The sequence below is a fragment of the Pinus tabuliformis genome, chromosome 6 (assembly GCF_031772625.1).
Source record: "Pinus tabuliformis cultivar Carrire ecotype Pingquan chromosome 6, CPIR1, whole genome shotgun sequence".
NCBI classification, from domain to species: Eukaryota; Viridiplantae; Streptophyta; class Pinopsida; order Pinales; family Pinaceae; genus Pinus; species Pinus tabuliformis.
Window position 1 is genome coordinate 1,290,410,193 of NC_142292.1, and position 20,770 is coordinate 1,290,430,962.

Below are 20,770 nucleotides of genomic sequence, written 5' to 3' on the forward strand. Positions count from 1 at the left end.
TGGGGGTTTGTCTTAAGTTGGTTAATCTCAATTTTGCCATGGTTTCCATAGAAATTATATTTATGGAAACACTTGAGTCCACTAAGGCATTTTATATGCATTTTTTGTTGACCTTGACATCCATAATTGGGTTCCTAGGGTTATTATACTTTGTAATGAAGACTTTTCCTAACATTAACTCTAGTATTTGTCCAACTAGGTTAATGGTTTGAGGATCTCTTGGTTTTCTGTCAGGATTTTTAGTACACAAATCCTTGATAACTTTAGCACAAGATAGGACATATTTCCATTGCTTGGAGAAGAGGAATTTTTATGGAGACATTATATAGTTCCCTGCTAGGTTAAATTTATTCTAGAATGGAGTTTTTTTAAGCCTAATCTTTCTAGAAATAGACGTCTAGTTTCTAAAATATGAGGATCGATGGATTTTAGTAAGGAAATATTGTGAGGTCCTGGATAGGATTTCTTTGAGGTGGATATTATTATGGTTTATTATGGGGTCACTAGCTTTCTCTTCATCTTATTTAGTAATAATCATAGAAGCCTTATTATTTAATGTTTTCCCTAATCATAATTTGATGTCTTGGCATGCAACAAGAAAAATAGAGTATGCAAGATACTCGGGCCACTCAACAATATAAGCATGTTGAATAAGTTTACAGTTTGGATTAGGAGTAGGTTGCACTAGAAATTATGGTTGGTGAGAAGTAATAGGATTGACTGGTGGAGATTGTGGTTGTTAAAGAAAATGAGGAAACAATTGATTCCCTTGAGAAGGTTGTTGTTGATGTGGGAGATTTTGTGGCTTTCCCTGGTGGTTTGTATTCCAATTATGATACCATTGATACCCAAAGGGTTTTTGAGGCGCCCAATTTTTCCATGGCATTGGAGGATACCAAGTCTAATACAAAAAAGAATACTGAAATTTCTTCCTAGACCAATAATCATTAGAAAGTTGAGGGGGTTTTTGACTCTCACTTGTGAGTTATAGTTGCCAAGACCATTTCTAGGAATGAAACAAAGTTGCTATGTCTCTTCTCAGGGACCTTAGTAAGCTTCTTTCATTTTTGACAAGGAGGGAAAATTGTTGTTATAGTTTTCTTGCTCTTAAATACTATAAACTTGAATGGGTCAAGTGAAAATTATCTTAATGGATGATTTTGTATACACTTTGGGAAAAATATTGATAATGTTTTTTTGACTTGCGCTTGTTTTTTATGATTCTACAAAATGTTAATTTTCATTTCCAAGGAAATGAAGATAATTTTTTTGAAGTTGTCTAACATGTTACATATTTATACTTTGGAGATTGCTCCTACAATGGATTTGTAAATCCTCATGAGGATATCTCTCAATTGCTTGCATTTCTTAGAAATTCTTCTTGACTATTTTCTACACAATTCATAGGATTCCATCTTATTCTTCTTGGGAGATATCTCCACTCATAATGTTCACAATATATATACACTCATCCTTCATACCCTTAAGCAATATGGTCCATAATTTTTTCTTATCCAACATGATTTTCAGCCTTTGAAGATTGTATTGGAATGATTCTATATAGCCATCCAAACTTTTTTTCCTCCTTCTGAATCATTCTAAATATTTCTTCTTGAAGGTCCCTCCTCTTATAATAATCTTGATATTTTTGCTAAAAAATTTGCTTCATACCATTCCAAGTGTTGATGGTCTACTCACAAAGTGCCATGAACCAATGTAGTGTAGCACCCTTAAGAGTAATAGGAAATAATCTCAATTTCCGAGCATATGATATGTAATCATAGCTTCAACATAGTACATTAAATTCATATAGGAAGGTGTCAAAATATTCATTGGATAGCCCATAGAAGTTATGGAGAGTAGAGAGAGGGATGTCCTACATTGGGGCTTCACCTTTAATATCCTTAACGGGGAATTCAAAGGTCGTGTTCAAGGCTCTTCCTTAATCTACAATAATGAATTATGAGAAATCTTATCTTTCTATATCCTATGATTCTTTAGTCTCTATGGAATTTGTTAATTCAATGACTGGGTTGTCCTTAGAATTGCCTTCAAAAATAGGTTACCCATTTACTAGCTCTTCATCCTCCCCTTTTCCTTCAAAAGGTGGAACGTACTCTATTTATGCTTCTAAAATGGAAGGTGAAGGTGTTACAACCTTTCTTTTCCCTAGATCTTGTCATCCTTTTACTCATGGTCCTCCTTGTCCACCTATACCATTGTTAGTATTATGTTTGTCTCTTAATAACATCAAATGATTAGGGATTATTTCCTTTATTCGTGCTTATTATAGTACTTGACAATAGTGAATTAGAGACTCACCACATAATTTTCCACAATGATTGTGTAGTATCTTACCTCTTATATTAGTATTCCTTATTCATTGTGTGAGAGGTGACTCTCTTCATGATTTTAAATTGCAGAGTATTCTAAATGAAATTTGATGAAAATTTTAATAATTTAACTCCTTCCAACAATTACTGATACTAAATTCTTATTAAAATCAATGCTTGATTTGTCCATGCAATAACCTCCCCAATAGCGGCATCAAAATTCTGATGCCAATTAATTTCTTAGAATAAACAAATTATTTGCATTGACATTAATTATCAACAAGGGTAAGTCTTTTTGTTTCAAGGATATTATTCACTTTCTATGTAGGCCACAAATTTTTATCAAACATAGATTTTACTTTATCTGCGTATTTAACCATTTAAGTGAAAGGAGCATGTGCAAGGTATTGAGTTAAGAAAGTCCAACTATGGCTACTAATCATCCTAATTAAGTATGCATTATGTAGTTAATCATGTATTAGATTAAAGAGACTCAATAGCTTATGCTACAGCAATAAGAAAAACATAAAATAGAGTTGCAAGTCATCAAGTCAAATCTAAGTCTGCCACTATACTAACAAAAACCAAATAAGAGAAGGATGTTTAAATTAAAATCAACATTTCATTAAGTGGTTCCATGATCTTCCTAAGCTAATCTATATGCTTCCCTTTTGAGCATGGACTAGAAGAGTGCAGGTCAACCATGTGGATCCTACAACAAGAATGAAATATTATTTCAATCTACACAAAAAACCGTCTGCATAACCTATAGTGTAAATAAAATCAATAGACTAACTCAGTACCAATGAAATTCAATTATTTAACCTAAATTAATAATGATTTTACCAGTTAAATAATAGAATTTCTACAATCGATTTCATGAAATTATTGTAATATCATAATAATATCAAATATCACAAATTATTGTAATCCAAATAGTGAATAGCAATACCATTTAGCAGACATTACTACAATGTAATAATGATATCAAAGAATAATATCAATTATTGTAATCTGAAAACTACCACATCGAACAATACTATCAAATAATAATCTAACTAACTACAATTATAATTACATAATGATACATGTTCTTGGAGTGGACCCTCCTCCTAAAATAACATATCACCTAAAGAAACTCTAATAACACAAAACAATTTAATCATGCATATAACATTTTAATGGACATAAATTGCTCTTGATATTAACTAACGTTACTATTTTTATAGTTCAAATATTAAAATGATAGGAACATGGGGGCTTCACTCAACGAACCTCTGACATATACATGTGTTTGTGGCATACTAAGTAATACGCTTAATTTGACTACATATTGGAAAATACCTCGAAAAATCACATTATTTAACCCCCTCCTAATATGAACCCAATACACCTTCCCAATTTAAAAAACCTCAACTTTCACTAGATATTGTAGGTATCCATTTTTTCATTAACATTTTTATACCCCTTTAAATTTTTTCATTAACTTTGAGCTACATTTTTTATACTTGCCAATATAAAAACCATTTATCCCCTATTATATGCTCAAAATATTATGTCATTTTTTCATCAATATATATCCCCCAATATGAACATACGTGGTATGGTATTTCTCCCAGTGAAGCCCTCGTGAATGGGAATTGGCACATTTGCATCTAGCAGGGAGTCAATCTATACATCATGCAAATGTTCCCAAATTAAATAGATATGTTAGCTTTAAGTCATAAATTTGAGTCATTTTGCATTAGTGGTGAAAGTTACAAAATAACTTTTTTCTTCTCTACAAATAAAGTGCACAATTAAACCTTTTTATCTTTAAGGGGTCAACTTGAATTATCCAACATGAATCCTCAACAAATTAGGCAAAAAGTGACATTGGTGGTTTAGGAACCAGTTATCATAACTTCATTATTCACCATGACTATCACTCTGCACCTTCTACAATGAGAACCTATTTCATAGTTTTTGCAACGAATACCAAATCTGTAGTAACACCCTGAAGTGTAGTTCTCAAATCGCTCAAGGAAATGGTTAAAAAACACATAATTCTCCTATCCATGCATCCAAATGCATAGCAAGATGAAAAGAATAAAATTCTAATTTAGCTAATGTCAAACTCGAATGAACGTGTTAATAAGGTTAGACTTTGAATTAATAGTGAGCAAAAATGAGACAACGAATGTGAAAAATGATATAAGAAACGCTCACATTTCGATGACCCAACAAGATCTTAAAGTTCCTCTTAGTTGTTATGCCCATCCTATTATGTGTCATCATATCCCATATTTTCCATACTGCATCAAACCTCCTAACCCCTTTCTCATGCTCGAAAGGGTTTTGTCCATTTCCCTATTTCCTTTTCCAAAAGTTTAATATTTGATTTAACCCTAATCTCTTATATGATTTATATAGACAAAATTGTTCACACAACACGTATGTTAAACACATTTATCCCTACAATATTTAGAATATTCTTTTCTTTGTTAAAGATTTTAATTATATCATTTATCTATCTCTCAAACTATATTTCATATGATATTTATATATACTAGTGTAGATTTATCTTAACCTGAATCTATCAAGCACTAAGAGGCATCAAATCTATTGAGCGAAAACCTCTTTTAAAATGCAAAACTTGAAAAAATGTTTGCACCTCAAAAGATTTGATCCCTCATCATAGATACACCCACATATATCTCATGAATCAACTCCATGCTAAGCATAGAAGGAATAACACATGTCCATTTTGAACTATACACTAGTAAAAATGTTCCAACACTACAATTTTTTGTGAGATTGTAATTTTCTACTATTTAAATTGCACTTTTGGATACATAAATAGATTCAATGCCTTCATAATTCCACTTGGGAAATATAATTTTGTAGATCGCATAAAATTGTATCCCAACAAATTTGTATTGCATTTAAAAAAAATGATAAAAAAATACCTGGAAATGGCAAAAATATAGAATATTTTATAACCCAAATATTGAATTTTACAATAAGAATTCCTTTTATTATTAATATTTTTTTAAATGCCACATATCAATTTTATATTACGAATTAAATTAATACACCTATCACCTTTTTTTTGTCGTTCAAAGTAATTTCATTAGATTTTCACAAAAACAATGTGTACAAAAATCATCTCAACAGGCCCCTTTCCCTCATTCCAACCATACTTGTTGAGATCGGGGCCTAGAGGAAACCATAGAAAGTAGTTGACATCCATTATTTCTAATAGGCATTGTAACCACAACATATTAAAAGAGAACAAAAGGATAACCATAAGTAATGGAAGCATATCAAGGAGGGGGATTGGGGGGAATTACAGGGGGGCTACAAAGTAACCAATGTGTTCATGCATATGAAAATATGTGTTCCACCATCACTTCCCAGTTGTGAAGGTGGTCATTGGTGCGGTGAAGGTTGTCCAATTCTTCCAGAATTTCATTTTGACTATATTGGATGTCATTTATGTAATCCACAAGCTCATTGCGATCTTTGTAGCGGTGGTTCCTAAGAATATCCATGTTAATTAAGATATTTCGAAGCTGGTCAGCGATGGACTCCAAAGTGGCAAGGGCCACAACATGGCCTGGGGAGCGAGGTGGTGATATGGTTTCTGCTTCTTATGTCTCTCGGTTGTCTGAAGTATCCGAGGGCGAGTTGTGGCCAAGCTCGAGATGCTCTGTGGGAAGATGGTTCCCTCCCCCTCGACGAGGCTGACCCCGTTGGCGTGGCATACTAAAGTGGTCGAGGCGAAACCTATGACGGAGGGGGGAGGCCAGAGAAAGAAGTTCACAGTACTTGCAATAAACAAAGCAGCCAGACCCATGAAAGTGCAACTCCTGAAGGATGCAGACCAACAACCAGTAAACATACACAGTGACATGGGAGAGCCCGCGATTACCCAGCCCTAGGGCCAGAATAGGTTAAGAGCCTTCCTCCACCCCTCGGACTCACAGTTGAAAATACGCCTGCCCCAGGCGACAGATAACTAATATGCTTGACTTTCAGCTTTATTCGGAAACCAGGCCACCAGGAGGGCGTAATAAGGCCTGGAATCGCACCCTCCCATTGACAAAAGCTAAGAGAATTTACCAAAAAGAACCAGAACACAGGGAAAGCCCAACTAGATGCCGACTGAACACCCCAATTATGACAGCGAGCATTAAAAACTACATGGACAAATACCTTTCCCCAAACTGCATGCATGCGCTCCGGAAACTTAACATTCCATGAACAAAAATTGAAGGCGTGAGGACGAAGTGACAACCCAATTTCTCGTGTTCCGGGATCCCAAGGGCAATCCAGCAAACCAATGCCGACCCAAACCAATCGAGCCTAGGCATCCACCCCGTTTCTCACCCAAGGCCTTGACCCCCAGCGAGGCATCATGGAACACAACACTGGCACCACTATTCTTCACTCTATCCAAATTCATATCCCAAACAAACAAATTGGATAAGCTTTCACAATGTCCCATGTATTTAATGACGAAGTGTGCGAGCAGTCTCAACACTCACTGCATTGAGGTCTGGGATGACACATAATGGCGATATGGATGTGTGCGTGGAGGTCGAACGAGTCGTGGTGGGTGCTCAGAAGACAGGTGGTAGACATGAGGGTCACCCACATTGGGGGAAATACACATATCACCTTTATTAAGTAAAACAATTACAAATATTTTTAAAAGATAAAATAGTTGCAAATATTTCTAGCACTATAGAAAGTAAAAATATAAAATTTTTCTTACTTTCAATTACTTCATCTTTATATAAATTTGATATAAAATTAATGTGGGCATTGAAATATTTTATTGATAATTGAGAGTGAAATATTTTTCTGTTATTATTAGCTTTTTAGCACCTCTTTCATCCTACATTGTAATATTAATTTGTAATACTAATTGACAAACCAAACAATTACAGTGAGAATGAAGTTATTAATGTTTTATAAAAAAAAATTAATTACAACCAATCAAATATGTATATCTAGTTTTGTTTTTTTTATTACCAGCATAGATCCATCTAACACCAGATCTATCATGCGTCTAGAGGAATCAAATCCCTCGTGGTGCAAAATTTCTTTTCAGAGTGTAGAACTTGAGGAAATATTTGCACCTAGAGGGATTTGATCCCTCTCAGCGCCTGATAGATCCAGTGTTAGATGGATCTAAGTTGGTTCTAGTTGAGGGCAACAATGCCACATTTTTAGATTATCATTATTATGTATATGTTTGAGATAAACTTCAAAATTCACATTAGGTTTTCTTTGCTTGACATGACCATATCATGCTCTTATTTAATTTAGGTTGTGTTGCTTGCTTTGAATGGTTTATACGCCTGTGTTTGGATGCTTTGAGTGGTTTGTGTGTTTATGTGTTTGGATGGTAATGTTTGTGAATGTTACATTTGTGTTATTTTCATGTGTATGTAATTATCCATTAGTACTTAGTTGGTGATGAAGAATGGAGACACAATCTTGTAAATAGTTTGCAGGAGGATTGATATCGCACATCTATTTCATTTAATTTTAGGTATCACAACTTCTGACAACTAATTAATTCTTAATAGTGGCCTCCAGGTATTGCTAAATATATCTTGAAGAGTAGTTTTAATAATTTATTGGGTCAAGATTATTCTTGAAATAATTTGTTGCATTGCTTATGTTTGAAATAATGTATTTCCTTCAAGAATATTTTGATGATTTTTTTTTCTCTGTAATCTATTTTGCAAAGTCAAGAAATAATGTATTTTTATTTTTATTTTTTTTAAGGAGTGGTTAGATTTATAAAATATTTACATTATTTGTTTCTCCAAAGAATAATCACATCTCCTTCAAGAATATTTTGATTTATTTTGAATGTTTATAAATATATATTTTCCTCTTATAAAACTTTTGAATACATTGTCGTATGCAATTATCTATTAGTAATTTTGAATATATGTAGTTTTGAATATATTTTGAATATACATACACTTGTCTATTAATAATTAGTTGGTGATGAAGAAGGGAGATGATCTTATGAAGGATTAATTTGCAGTTTGCAAGAGGATTGATTTTACATATCTATTTCATTTTAAGTCTAGGTATCACAAATTTTGACAACTAATTAATTTTTAATAGTGTTCCTTTTCCTATGCGTCAACTCCAAATTAGCATGAAAATTATTATACTATCTCTCTCATACTAATACTAAACTGTCAAATACACCTCTACACAACAAAAATAATATCAAATACTCCAAATTAGCATGGAAATTATTATACTATCTCTCTCATACTAATACTAAACTGTCAAATACACCTCTACACAACAAAAATAATATCAAATACACCTGTACACGCCAAAAATAATACTAAACTATAAAATACACCTCTACACAACAAAAAAATAATACTAAATTGTAAAATATACCTCTGCACAACACCTCTACACAGCAAAAATAATACTAAACTGTAAAATACACCTCTACACAACAAAAATATTTAAATAATATATCTATTAAACACATTTTATTCCTACCATCTTTATGATTTTATTTTAATACATCATCCATATCTATTCTTTTATCGAATCTATGTGTAGTTTACTTAAAATTAAAATGGCTACTCCAAAACTTCTCCAAATCCATTCTTCATAGCGTTCTATTTTATTTTAATACATCATCCATATATATTCTTTTATCGAATCTAAATTTAGTTTAGATAAAATTAAAATTGCTACTCCAAAACTTCTCCAAATCCATTCTTCATAGCGTTCTATTTTATTTTAATACATCATCCATATCTATTCTTTTATCATAAAATTAAAATTGCTCTCCAAATCCATTCTTCATAGCGTTCTATTTTATTTTAATACATTATCCATATCTATTCTTTTATCGAATCTAAATTTAGTTTAGATAAAATTAAAGTTGCTACTCCAAAACTTCTCCCAATCCATTCTTCATAGCATTCTATCCACTATACTCTTGTTCATTTTTAAATTCAAAACCAAAAGTTTCATCACCCAGATGTTCACTAGTGTTATTCAATACTCCAAAACTTCTCCCAATCCATTCTTCATAGCATTCTATCCACTATACTCTTGTTCAGTTTTAGATTCAAAACCAAAAGTTTCATCACCCAGATGTTCACTAGTGTTATTCAATTCTACACTTTTGGGATGTAATCAAAGTAAAAGCCTCACACTAATATATGTTCACTAGTGTTATTCAATTCTACACTTTTGAGATGTAATCAAAGTAAAAGCCTCACACTAATAATAATGATGGTGTTACACATTTAACAGCTTTCATGGTGGTACACATTTAACAGCTTTCACGTTAGTAATCAGCTATTTCAACAAACATTTCCATTTATATGAAAATGTTAAGCTATTCATTTTGAATTTAATTATTTTTCCGGAAAAAATAAAACACAAAATACTAATTTCTAAATAATAATAAAAATAAATAAAATTATGAGATTCTTAAATTATACGAAAATTAAATTGAACAGCTCGAGTCACTTTTTCTTCGGATACAATTCCTAAAACAGTGTCGGTAAAATGTAATGAAAAAGTAAAGATGCAATTTACAAAGAATTTTTCCTTCCAAGCAAGCAAATTTTAAACATCAAAAAATAAATTAACGGACATAAGAACCGATTTATGATATATGCGAAATATCAAAAAATAACTTAAAGAAACATGATAATTGATTTATGCACATTGTTTTACATGTATTCGAAATATTCTATATGCTGCAATCACGTCCAACCATTACATAAAAGGTGTCCTCATCAATCTCAATCAAGAAAAGAAACCTACCATTTAAGGTAATGTGAACATGCAGAAAACAATAATAGTGATATCTCCTGCTTGCTTGCTTTATATTGTACAACTTTGGACTCATTTTTATAAATAGTACGGTCTTCAAGGTAATGTGAACATATAGAAAACAACACTAGTGATATCTCAGTTTTCAACTTTTTGCTTCTATTATATCTCTCACTTTTGCTCTATATTGAGCAACTTTCAATTTTAAGGTTTTTCAAGTATTATAATGTGAAACTTATATTTTTATTTAAAATTTGTTTAATATGTTCCGAAACATATGGTACCTTAGAGTGAACTTGTTAAGTTGGTTTGAAAGATTAATGTGGAGGAAAAAAATCTATACATGTTATAGAATTTTGACTCTATTTATTTTTATAAAATTACTAAGAGCTTATAATAAATATGATAAAAGCAATAATGCATATTTATTAAATTTTATAAAATTAATTTTTCTTGGATTGATGCTACTCGAGTGTTGCAAGCATCCATAATTTCAGATAATAACAAAATAATATTTTTAAGCAATATTTCGTTTGCTTTAGAGCCTAGCTTTGAAGAATGATACCTTTAATGATGTAATGGGGTAACATTAGAATTAAGTCTTATAAATTCAAATTTAATGATTTGACATCCATCGTATTATTAAATAACAAGAGTGGATATGATCATGAAGAACTTTTGAAAGAAAAAGGCAACATATAAAGAAAATAAAGAGATGGTAACATGCTTTCTCTATAATTTCGATATAAAGTCAACTCTGCTAATAAAAAAACCCAAAAAACTGTCACCGCCTTTTGTGAGAGGAATTCGAACCTCTGAAACATGAAGATAGATATCTAATAAATAGATTATATTAAAGAATTGCATACGCATTATTTCATTATTATATCATAAACTTGATTGTTTAGCCAAAAAACACTAAAGTATTCGAATCCCTAGCCAAAAGGATATATTAAAGTATTACATACCGATTATTCCATTGCTATATAATAATAATAAACCAGTTACGGAATATATGGAGATGGATCTGTAACTTAAAAACCAAAAAACCAGAAGAGCATTTAGTGCAAAGAGAAAAGAATAAGAAAGCTAAAAAACATAAATAGAGGAAATAAATAAACAAGAATTTCATAGTGGAGCTGACATGAGCAATAATTATTATCCATCTTAAGATATAACTTAGGTAGTGATTAACAAAGCGCTTGGGTCAACCATACATAATGTCATATTTATGTAAGTCTATGTAAATAAGGCATCATCAAAGTGGGGCGCGTGCCTTATTTTGATAGACTTCTCGATTCTTTTACCCATTCAATGAAAATAAACACCAAACTTCAGGGGAAAGGAAAATTTGAAGTGTGTTTTGGGGAATTTTGAATGAATGCTCTCCCATAGAGCGACTGCGACTATTCAGAAATTGTTGAAGCATGTGAAAAGTAAATTTCGTATGCTTGAACAATTTCATGCAATCTGGCGTTAATAGAAGTATGATACAGTTTCCGTTAGCAAGGTGGTGCTGTTTACTGGCCCGTCCTCCTTTGAGGTTCGTCCTCTCCTTTAACGGCGTTCTTGGAAAGAGCTGGGCCTCCTATCCCGTTGGATTTCGTAACGGAATTGGCTTCTCTGGAATCCTTTGGATTCCTTGTTCCGTTCCCTGCCTTGTGTGCATTATCACCTTGCTCCGTTATTCCGCTCCCAGGCGAGCTGATGGATGACTGTATGGTCATGGAGGTGGATGTGAGGACAGAGAGTGCCGAGTTCGAGGGTTCCAGTACCTGCCTGTCGTTGGCATTAGGTGGCAATAGCCCTTGAAGAGAAGGGGTGGATGGAGCCTGGGGTCTCGCACCGGAGTTATTAATGGCCGAGGCCAGAGATATGGGCATCAGACACAGACCTTTGCCTTGAAGATACTGCATGGCTGATCCCATGTCTTCCTCCATTAGCTTTGCTACTTGGCGTTCTGTTAATGCTAGACCGTCTGGAGAAGAGTTCTGGCTACTGTTGGTTCTTGTACCTTGTGGGGCGTTGGCACCCTGCACAGTTAACAATGCATGGTGCACAATAAACATAAATAACAAGCAGATGTGATATGATGATTACCTATGTCAATTGATTTTTTGGACGTGAAATAGGTCGGCAAGAGCCGTGTAATTTGTTACCTCAGCAGGTATATCAGCCACAAGGGGAGCAACTGCTCCTGCACCTCCCAGTCGACTCATGCTTAGAACCTGCATGCCATACATTCAGCATTTTCAGGACTGCATGAGCATCTTTGATGTTAAGCAACGTGATTTGCTTGTAAAATAATTCTGAAAAGTGGAACTTGCCATGTGGATAAAGTAGAAACGAGTATCATGAAAGTAAATATCAATCATGGAGGAGAAACAGTGTTTCTGTTTTTGAGATTATAGACAAGGAAATAAATTTCGGTACAGTTCAGATATTATGTCCTGTACGAAGAGTGATTATAGACCACGGAAAAAGGGAAAGCCGGGATTCTCACGCTCCTCTTGTAGTCATGATCGCAAACCAAGCATTCATGACAAATTTCTAGTATACCTTCCTGTATTGGAAATTCTGAATTCGTATGTTCTCCTATTCTGTAAGAACTGAAAGTGACGGTGTCGAACAACTGTCAAGAGCTCTTAGGAGGGGTTCTGATCATGATCATAGCTAATCTATTTGATGTCAAAAATTGGGTCTCTATAATTTGGCTACTGTATTCAGGTCTAACCCAATGATGGCAAGTGGTTCATCCAAATTGGTAAAGCAAGATAACTAACCTGCCTTCTTTATAACTAAGGTAAAGTATTAAATCTAATATAATGCAGGGGTAAAGAGTTTCATTAAGCAACCTTCACTTGCAGCTGAAGAAACTTGACGTAATCAATTATCTCATCCAGCATCGAAGCCTTATCCGTCTGCACAACGAAGAAAAACGAATTTTATTAATGCTACAGTGGTTAGTTATTGGGCATCTGAATTTTCAAGAAATGTGCAGAAACCATAATTGATGACTAGAAAGCCGAACAAAAGTACAAAACCTTATTGGAATTAGGAACCAGTTCTTGCAGAGCCTTCATTCTCTCTGCAATCCTCTCCCGACGCAACTGCAACCAAACCAACAAATTTCACATGAAACCTAACACCTACAAGCTTCCAGAAATTCATTGAAGCTTGATCATATCTTCTGAAAAAAAAAAATGAAAGAGAAACATACTCTTTCTGCAATACTGTGGGGATCTGTAGCCTGTCCACGGCGTGCCCTTACTCGAGGTCGAACAGGTGGTGCAGCACCAACTCCGGTCGGAGATGGATTCTGATGCTGAGGTTGGGGCATTCCACCATACACTTGCATTGGCACTTGTCCGGACTAAAACAAACTCGTAAACACAGAGATCGTCAAGGACATGAACAATTCAAAGAGATAGAACAAGAAAGGAAAAATATGTCTCCCATTCATCGAAGAATTCTTATGTTACCTGCGTATGGAAGTTTTGGCCTGTCGGTCGAACGCCCCTTGGTGATCCAGCGAACGGCGGAAATAGCCCTCCGAGGTTCGAATCTCGGGCCTAATTTATCGTTACAGAAAACATTTAATTCAACTTCCATTGAGAACCAAACATGAATTTTCAAGCTTAAGACCTACGATCTTACATTATTTGCCGACTTGAAGGAAGCTTCAATTTCATCCCGCGAGCGGGACTCGTTGATGTCGCCTGATTTACCCGCCTGGCCGAGACTGAGAGGAAGAGGAAGCATTCCTCCGTCGCTGCCATTACAGCTGCCTCCTGTACTGGGCGACCGCGTCATTACCGCGGTGCCGCGAGGCGAATTGCCCATGGAGGCCAGCAACTGTGAAGCGCTTGCACTTCCTGTGCTTAGCTGCAAAACCATGGATCGGCCCGGAGACGTATTGGTTTCATTAATCCCTTGCGAGGCCTGGTTTGGCGTCTGATTCATCGAAGAATTACCGCTCAGTTGATGCTGCCTTAGCCTGTTAGCTAAGAACTGGGAATCGTCGTACGGATACGGGTCGTTTTCCTGAGAGTTCAAGCCCTGCCCTCCTATCCCGGGAGGCAGCAATGACATTGTGAATAATTTCTGGGTATTGCTTTGCAAGTTCTGGGGGCTGTTGTTACTATTTGAGGCATTGTTGCCTTGTGGAGCGTTCGTGGCATTGTAGTCCCAGGGCCCGGATTTCACGGCAGCTACGTCCGACCAGGGAGGCATGAAGAGCATTTGTTCTAGAAATTCCTCCATGTTCTGATGAGGCTGGTTCGTTTGGTCGAATTGCGAAGAAAAATGCTGTTGTTGGTTATTTATTTGCTGCTGTTGGCTGTGCATTTGTTCCTGGAGGCTGACTTGAGGGTTGCTGCTTAAACAAGCAGTGACACTGCTCACGCCCTGCACTGGTCCGGTACCTAGCATAGAAGTCGATGGCTGCATATCAACGAGGAAATTGACGAGGCTAGCCAGGATGTCTAGTCTTCAGGAAATTAGTCCACGACGTACAATTTCGCAGTCCCTCGATTCAACACCGGCAGGTTCCTTCAAAAGCTTGAAACTCTTAAATTCCGACGCTGCTTGAGCAGATACGAGATAATAGGGGCGCTGAACGGATGCTTCAGGTTTACATTAAAACCTGCAAACAAAATTTAACGGTGAGAACAAATTTCTTTGAAGTTATATAAAGGTCATTAGATGCTCGCGTTGTAAATCGTTTTGCGACAATTACTAGCCAGAGAATAAAGACGTCTGGACAATAATATTGGAAACAATATAATATGTCGAAGGCTGTTATATGTTATAATATCATCTGCACAGCCTGTAGCGCTCCTGTGTGTGTGTAGATTTCTGTAGCAATAATTTCGAATTTTAATCCGAGATGAACAAGTAGAACAAAGAAATTTATCAAACAGGCATATAATATTCCCTAACAGTAAGGACAGTTAGCATGTGCTAAGTTTATGAGAGAGGGCATGGATGTTCTCTGTAGTTGACAATGTTGTGTCTTTTCTGTTAACGATACAAAGTCTTCTAGCATTTTCAGATAAATATGGATTAAAAAATTAACAGCAGGCAATACACAGTCTGAGCAACATTTTCTGGAAAAGATGTATCAATAAACTATAAGGCCTGACCTCGCAGATTGATCCAAAAAATTTCAAAACAAAAGTAGTAGTTTAAAGAGAAATTTTGCAAAGTTATAATTTCAAGGAAAAATAAAGCAATAACTGAACCTTGCAGAGGAATAATTAGGAGTCACGCTTCGTCGGTTTGTTTGCCTGCAAATTGCTCCGTCGCAGGTCTGACTGGCAGGTGTTTGGTCGCCTTTCTAAAACTTTGAAACCTTCAAAGGTGAAGTTTCACATCGGTATTTTGCAAGCAGAATATAAAGAAGATTATTCAAGTAACCAGATTAAAGAAAGAATCGAAGTTGAGCTTACGGTTTAACAGAATAATGAATCATGTTATTTTACTGTACAAAGCTTGAAAAAGCATCGAATCAGATTATATCACAAAGTCTCTGTACTGTAAAGGAAAATACTTTAAGACTTATCATTCCTTTGACCTCATATTTTTAACCAGAAAAATATTATAAAAGTTTATGATATGCAGTCTTGGCCAAGGAAGGCCCCGGGAGCTTCAGAGCCAATATTCTACTAAATTGCAGTTCAGAATACGTTGTTATTAAACAACATACAGTGCATAACTTGCAGAGAGATGACAGAAGAAACAAAATCCGGTTGCATAATCCATGGTTGTATTCTTCTCTGCGCGTACAAGATTCGAGCTCCAAACGACAAATGAATGGAAAAACAAGTCCACAGAATCAGATCTGACAGGCGCAAGGCATGCTATAAGAAATCATAATAGACATCGCTGGCCTTCCTTGCGTCATTCAAAAGTACCTTTTTTATATTTTCTGGCCCGTCTAACGATTTTTTTGCCGCATAGGCTGCTAATTCACGTGAGACTAAGTAATTAAATAGTCAAAGTATGCACAAACGCCACCGAATTTTCTCAGAACGCTGCAATAGTGTTGGCCTCAAGGACGCGGCTAACTCCGAAAACAACCATGAAACCGGCTTTCCAAACACCAAAATAATCTTGAGTTGTTTTTTTCTTTCTAAAAAATCTCGATTTGCAAATTAAAGCACTCTTACGAAGGCAAAATCAAACAGTAATATGTCTGCCTGCACAGACAGATACTACAATTTGGGTCTTTTTACAGCAATCCAGACTGCGTGCTACTGCAATCTTGAATTTCAAAACTTTAATTTAGAAATTATCATAACGGTCCTAGAAATCCAGAGAAAACAAAAAATTACAGAAGAAATCGAAGCCAAGACCAAGGAAAATCCCATATTTAGCAAAATTTTGTGGCTCTGAAAGCAGAAATTGAGTTATAAAACAACATCGAGGGTTCACAAAAGCCTGAAGAAAATCCTATAATCCAAAACTCGATCGTTCTTACATGTTCGAACCCAAAGAACAAATCTTGAAAACCTTAGAAATTTACCTGCAAATAAGTTGTCGACTTTCCTCGACTTCCTTGAGGCATAAAAGAGAAAGAGGATCTGCGACCTGTTGCTTATGCCATGTCCAGCAGGTTCGAAGCGCCTGCGCCGTTGGTAGTGAAATTTACGAGATCGACGAGCAACCCAACATATATATGCATTGGTTCTGCGGATGTAGAAATTTTAATTATTATATTTTTGAAGTATCTGGGAATATGTGGGTATGGATAAAAACTCTCATAACCCACCCAAGTCAGGAATACCACCTTTCTGTTCCCTTTAATCACTCGTTTCCTCTAACTTCTAAGTTTCTAACACACCCGCGGTTCGACCCCGGGTCAAGTGCCTGGTCAATGTTAACTCCAGGAGTCACATCCATGTCCCCGGTTCGAACAACCCCGCACCTCAGACAAGGAAGAAACGCACCCCTCAGTCAAAGCCGTGACCGCCACCGCCGCGGGATTAGGTGAAGCTGGTTCTTAAATTAAGCCCACCTGGTGAATTTAAATATAACTTGGCAGCCAGCCAGCCGGCCGGCCTCCGTCAGATGACGGCAAAGCGCTCTCTGCCAAGTGACGCGCATGCATCTATGTATAGTATGGTAGAAAAACATGTAGAGACGGTATAATTTCATTTGAACAAAAAAAAAGCTCCGGCTGTGGGACCCGCAGGAAGGAGCGTCTACCTACTACGAAAAGAACCCACTCCCTCTCTGGTGGGACCGGAACTCTGGATGGCGGGGCCCGAAAGGTACGTCGGGCAAAAAAGGCAAGTGAAAAAAGCGTAGGCCCCACTACCCCGCCTTCGACAAGCGCGGGAGACTGGCTGTCCCTGCCGCCCGCGGGACCCGCCTCTCTTTTTCGTGCCGTCTTGTCTCGAGCCAAAGGCAAAGGAATAAACAGTTAGTTATATTTTTATTTTATGAAGGGCTGGGAGGACTATTATTATTATTATTATAATTGTAATTCGTGACCCTCCTTTTCAGTTTTAAAGGCATGTGAAGTGGACAAGACGAGGGAAAGGTTTGGAGGGGGCCAAGGGGGACTGGGCGTATGCTTTCATTCCTTTGGCGTTTCTATGTAGTTATACCTTTGGTTTTGGGCTCTTGGGCATTTTTAAAATACAACAAACTCTCTTAATCCAACCACACCCATGATGTGAATTCCCGTTGGTTTACATCATTTGATCTGTCGCTCCCTACACTACGCATGCGCCAACACACAAACATCTCACCACACGCGTTGATACGAAAAATCTCCCTCCTACAATATTTAATATCGCACAAGACAAACACCCACCCCCTTACCCACACATTTTCTATGCTCCCGAAAGCGACACTCGCTACCAGACAAATTCAACATCATTCATAGAAAGGATAAGTTGGACGCACATCTTTGGCAACGAACAACTCATTTCACAACGCGGCCCAAGTCCATTCTCATCACTGCTGCCCGACATCTATCTGATTCTATCCCCTCCCCTTCCCTTCCCTTCCCTTAACCCAACCTCTGTGTCAATCAAATAATGGATCCATGTCAACTACACTTATTTCACATATTATTGCCTCCAAGTCCCTTTCCCCTTCCCACTCCTAGTCATCTTCCTAAATTCTTCTCACTTCTTTTTAATATCTGTACAACTCATCGCCCAGAACAAAATAATACTTCTTTACCATAAAAGATTCCTTTCCCCATTTTTCAATTCCGTTTCTTTAATCCACCCCTTTGATTCCTCTATCATCTAATAACAAAATATTTTCTTAACTCTTATTGTCAGTATTGAAACCTTACGAACTGCTCTCGCCATTAGGTCAATATTAATATAAACCCCTCGAGAAAAATGAGAAAAAACATGAGCACGACTCCAAAATTAGGTCTCTAACTCCTATCACTTCTATGGACGCGGTAGACAAAACCCCGTTCAAGTAATATCGTTAGGATGACAAATATTCATTTATTTAAAAAATTGTGAACACGAAAATGAGTGAATTTATTGTTTGGGAATATATATATATATACTTTCACATCTAATCAATTATTCTAATAATGTCAAAGGTTTTGTTTCAAAGCACTTGTCTTTTCTATCTAGACCAGACGTTAATTTCACTATACACATAATTTATTTTCTAAGACATAACGAGGATTGACATGTGATTTTGGGTTTAGCGAAGTACAATGAGATGCTTGTATCTGTACTATTGTTTATCTTTATATGTAAACACTAGTTGGCTTTAACATTTTATGCCACTTATTACTCCCTGCTCAGTTGCTTTTCGGAGATGGGAGATATGTCACAGGAAATATTACATTTTGGCATTTCAAAATAATCAATTATATCACTAAAATAAGTAATAAGAAAGAAAACTTATTTATTTAAAAAAAAGGAAATATTTATTGTTTTGTTCCGAGAGAATATTACTTTCACATCTCATAATTATAATAATGTCGGCATTTATTGTTTTGTTTTAGGAGAATATATACTTTCACATCTAATAATTCTAATACTTTTACCCGGTTCTGTTTTAATGTAATTGTCCTTTCTATCTGGGGGTTAATTTCATTATATATAATTTACTGTCTTTAGGCATAACACATTACGATGATTGACATGTCGTTTTGGGTTTAGCGAAGTACAATGTGAGGCGGTATTTGTACTATTTTTTTATCTTTATCTGAAAACACTATTTGGTTATTTTATATGACTTGCATTTATTGACCGTCCATAACTTTGCATTGTTTTTTTCTATTTGGATTGTTATGGAAAATTTGTTTTTATGAAAATATTGAGTGTTGAACAGTGGTTTGGTAATCGGGATGAAATGCCATTGTTGAATAAGTGTAGAATCTTCATATGGATGTATACCGAAAGGTCTTTGACTTAATCCAATTGATTTTCTTATCTTAGTAAAAGTTATGCATTATATGAATGATAAAGTTGATTTAAGTAAATATTAAAATAAGTTAAATATCATACGTATTCTCTACTCATTTCTTTTTAAAGTATATTTTAATATTTCAACTCATTTCTCTTTAATAGATATTTAAAAGAGCTATTGATCTTATATTTCCCATATTTCCCTTTTTAAAATTCTACATGTTTGGAGTACACATCTTTCCAATGCTCCTTATTACATATTTTTCGGTTTTAATGTGAAAAATTTAGGGAGTAAATAGAGATATAAGCTAGGTAAAAGGGAGAGATAAAAGGGACAGATGTTAAAAAAGAGTGTATGTTGTTCCATTGGTAGTTGTCTTTAATGCGACTTTTTGGAGATTCCGGTGACGGAATCCGGCGGAAAAAATTGAGGTTAAATCTTGATTTGCATTATTAAAAATGGTTTTTTAACTGCATATTTGGATTCAGCACCCTGAAAAACCCCTGGGACGCTTTGATTGTGCAGAAACTAGCTATCAAACTTGCGATTCCAATAAATTGCTGCCAGATTTTGACCGGAAAAACCCACTGGAAAAGCTTCCAAAAAGTCTCTTTAAAGACAACTCCGTTCCATTGTGTTTATTTTATTAACGACTCAAATCTTAGTAAGTTAGCTTATAAATTATAAATAGTAATAAGGAAAGTTGCGAAGCAGCAAGTCCTTGCCCATAAAATTTGATTTGACTTTTTGACTTCACTGCCTGGTGTAAAATTAAACATAGTCTACAAAAAGCTAGGTCTAGGGGAAATTTGACTTTTTGACTCTAGTGCCCTCAATGTATAAAATTGAAAACAAGTTTTCATGTTGTGTGTTTTTTAGACGTTAGTTATTCGATTTTTTTACATAATCATTTGATTTTAGGTGGTAAATTTACATTATAATATTATGAATTGTTTAGACTAGAATTGCTAATGTTCTGAAAATGCTACATGCCTAGAAGCTATAAGTGCCAATATCTATGGTGATAGAGATCCAGTCAAAATCGTTATTGAGAATCAACTTTTTCTATTGTGAAGTTAATTTATACAATAAGAACAATCTCCTACATTAATATGTATGGCAAGAAGTGTAATGATATCTATAGTGCGCAGGACGACATAACCCAATTTCGATTCTGAATCACTAAACCACCATGAAAAATAAGAAGTTTG

The 20,770-nt window shown here is 35.3% G+C and overlaps 1 protein-coding gene across 2 annotated transcripts; it reads right to left on the reverse strand.

The window, feature by feature from the left end:
• Positions 1–11,263: 11,263 nt before the first annotated feature.
• On the reverse strand, positions 11,264–17,085 carry LOC149263337 (uncharacterized). 2 transcript variants are annotated; one of them, XM_089426146.1, is made up of 9 exons: positions 16,687–17,085; positions 15,404–15,513; positions 13,818–14,805; positions 13,643–13,732; positions 13,381–13,533; positions 13,205–13,270; positions 13,016–13,081; positions 12,320–12,388; positions 11,264–12,193 (listed from the first exon to the last, which is right to left on the reverse strand). In XM_089426146.1, the coding sequence occupies exons 3-9, from the start codon at positions 14,607–14,609 to the stop codon at positions 11,681–11,683; spliced, it is 1,749 nt and encodes a 582-aa protein (XP_089282272.1). In that variant the 5' UTR covers positions 14,610–14,805; positions 15,404–15,513; positions 16,687–17,085; the 3' UTR covers positions 11,264–11,680. The 2 variants fall into 2 exon arrangements, with proteins under 2 accessions (XP_089282272.1, XP_089282270.1); XM_089426144.1 differs by lacking the exon at positions 15,404–15,513.
• Positions 17,086–20,770: the final 3,685 nt, after the last annotated feature.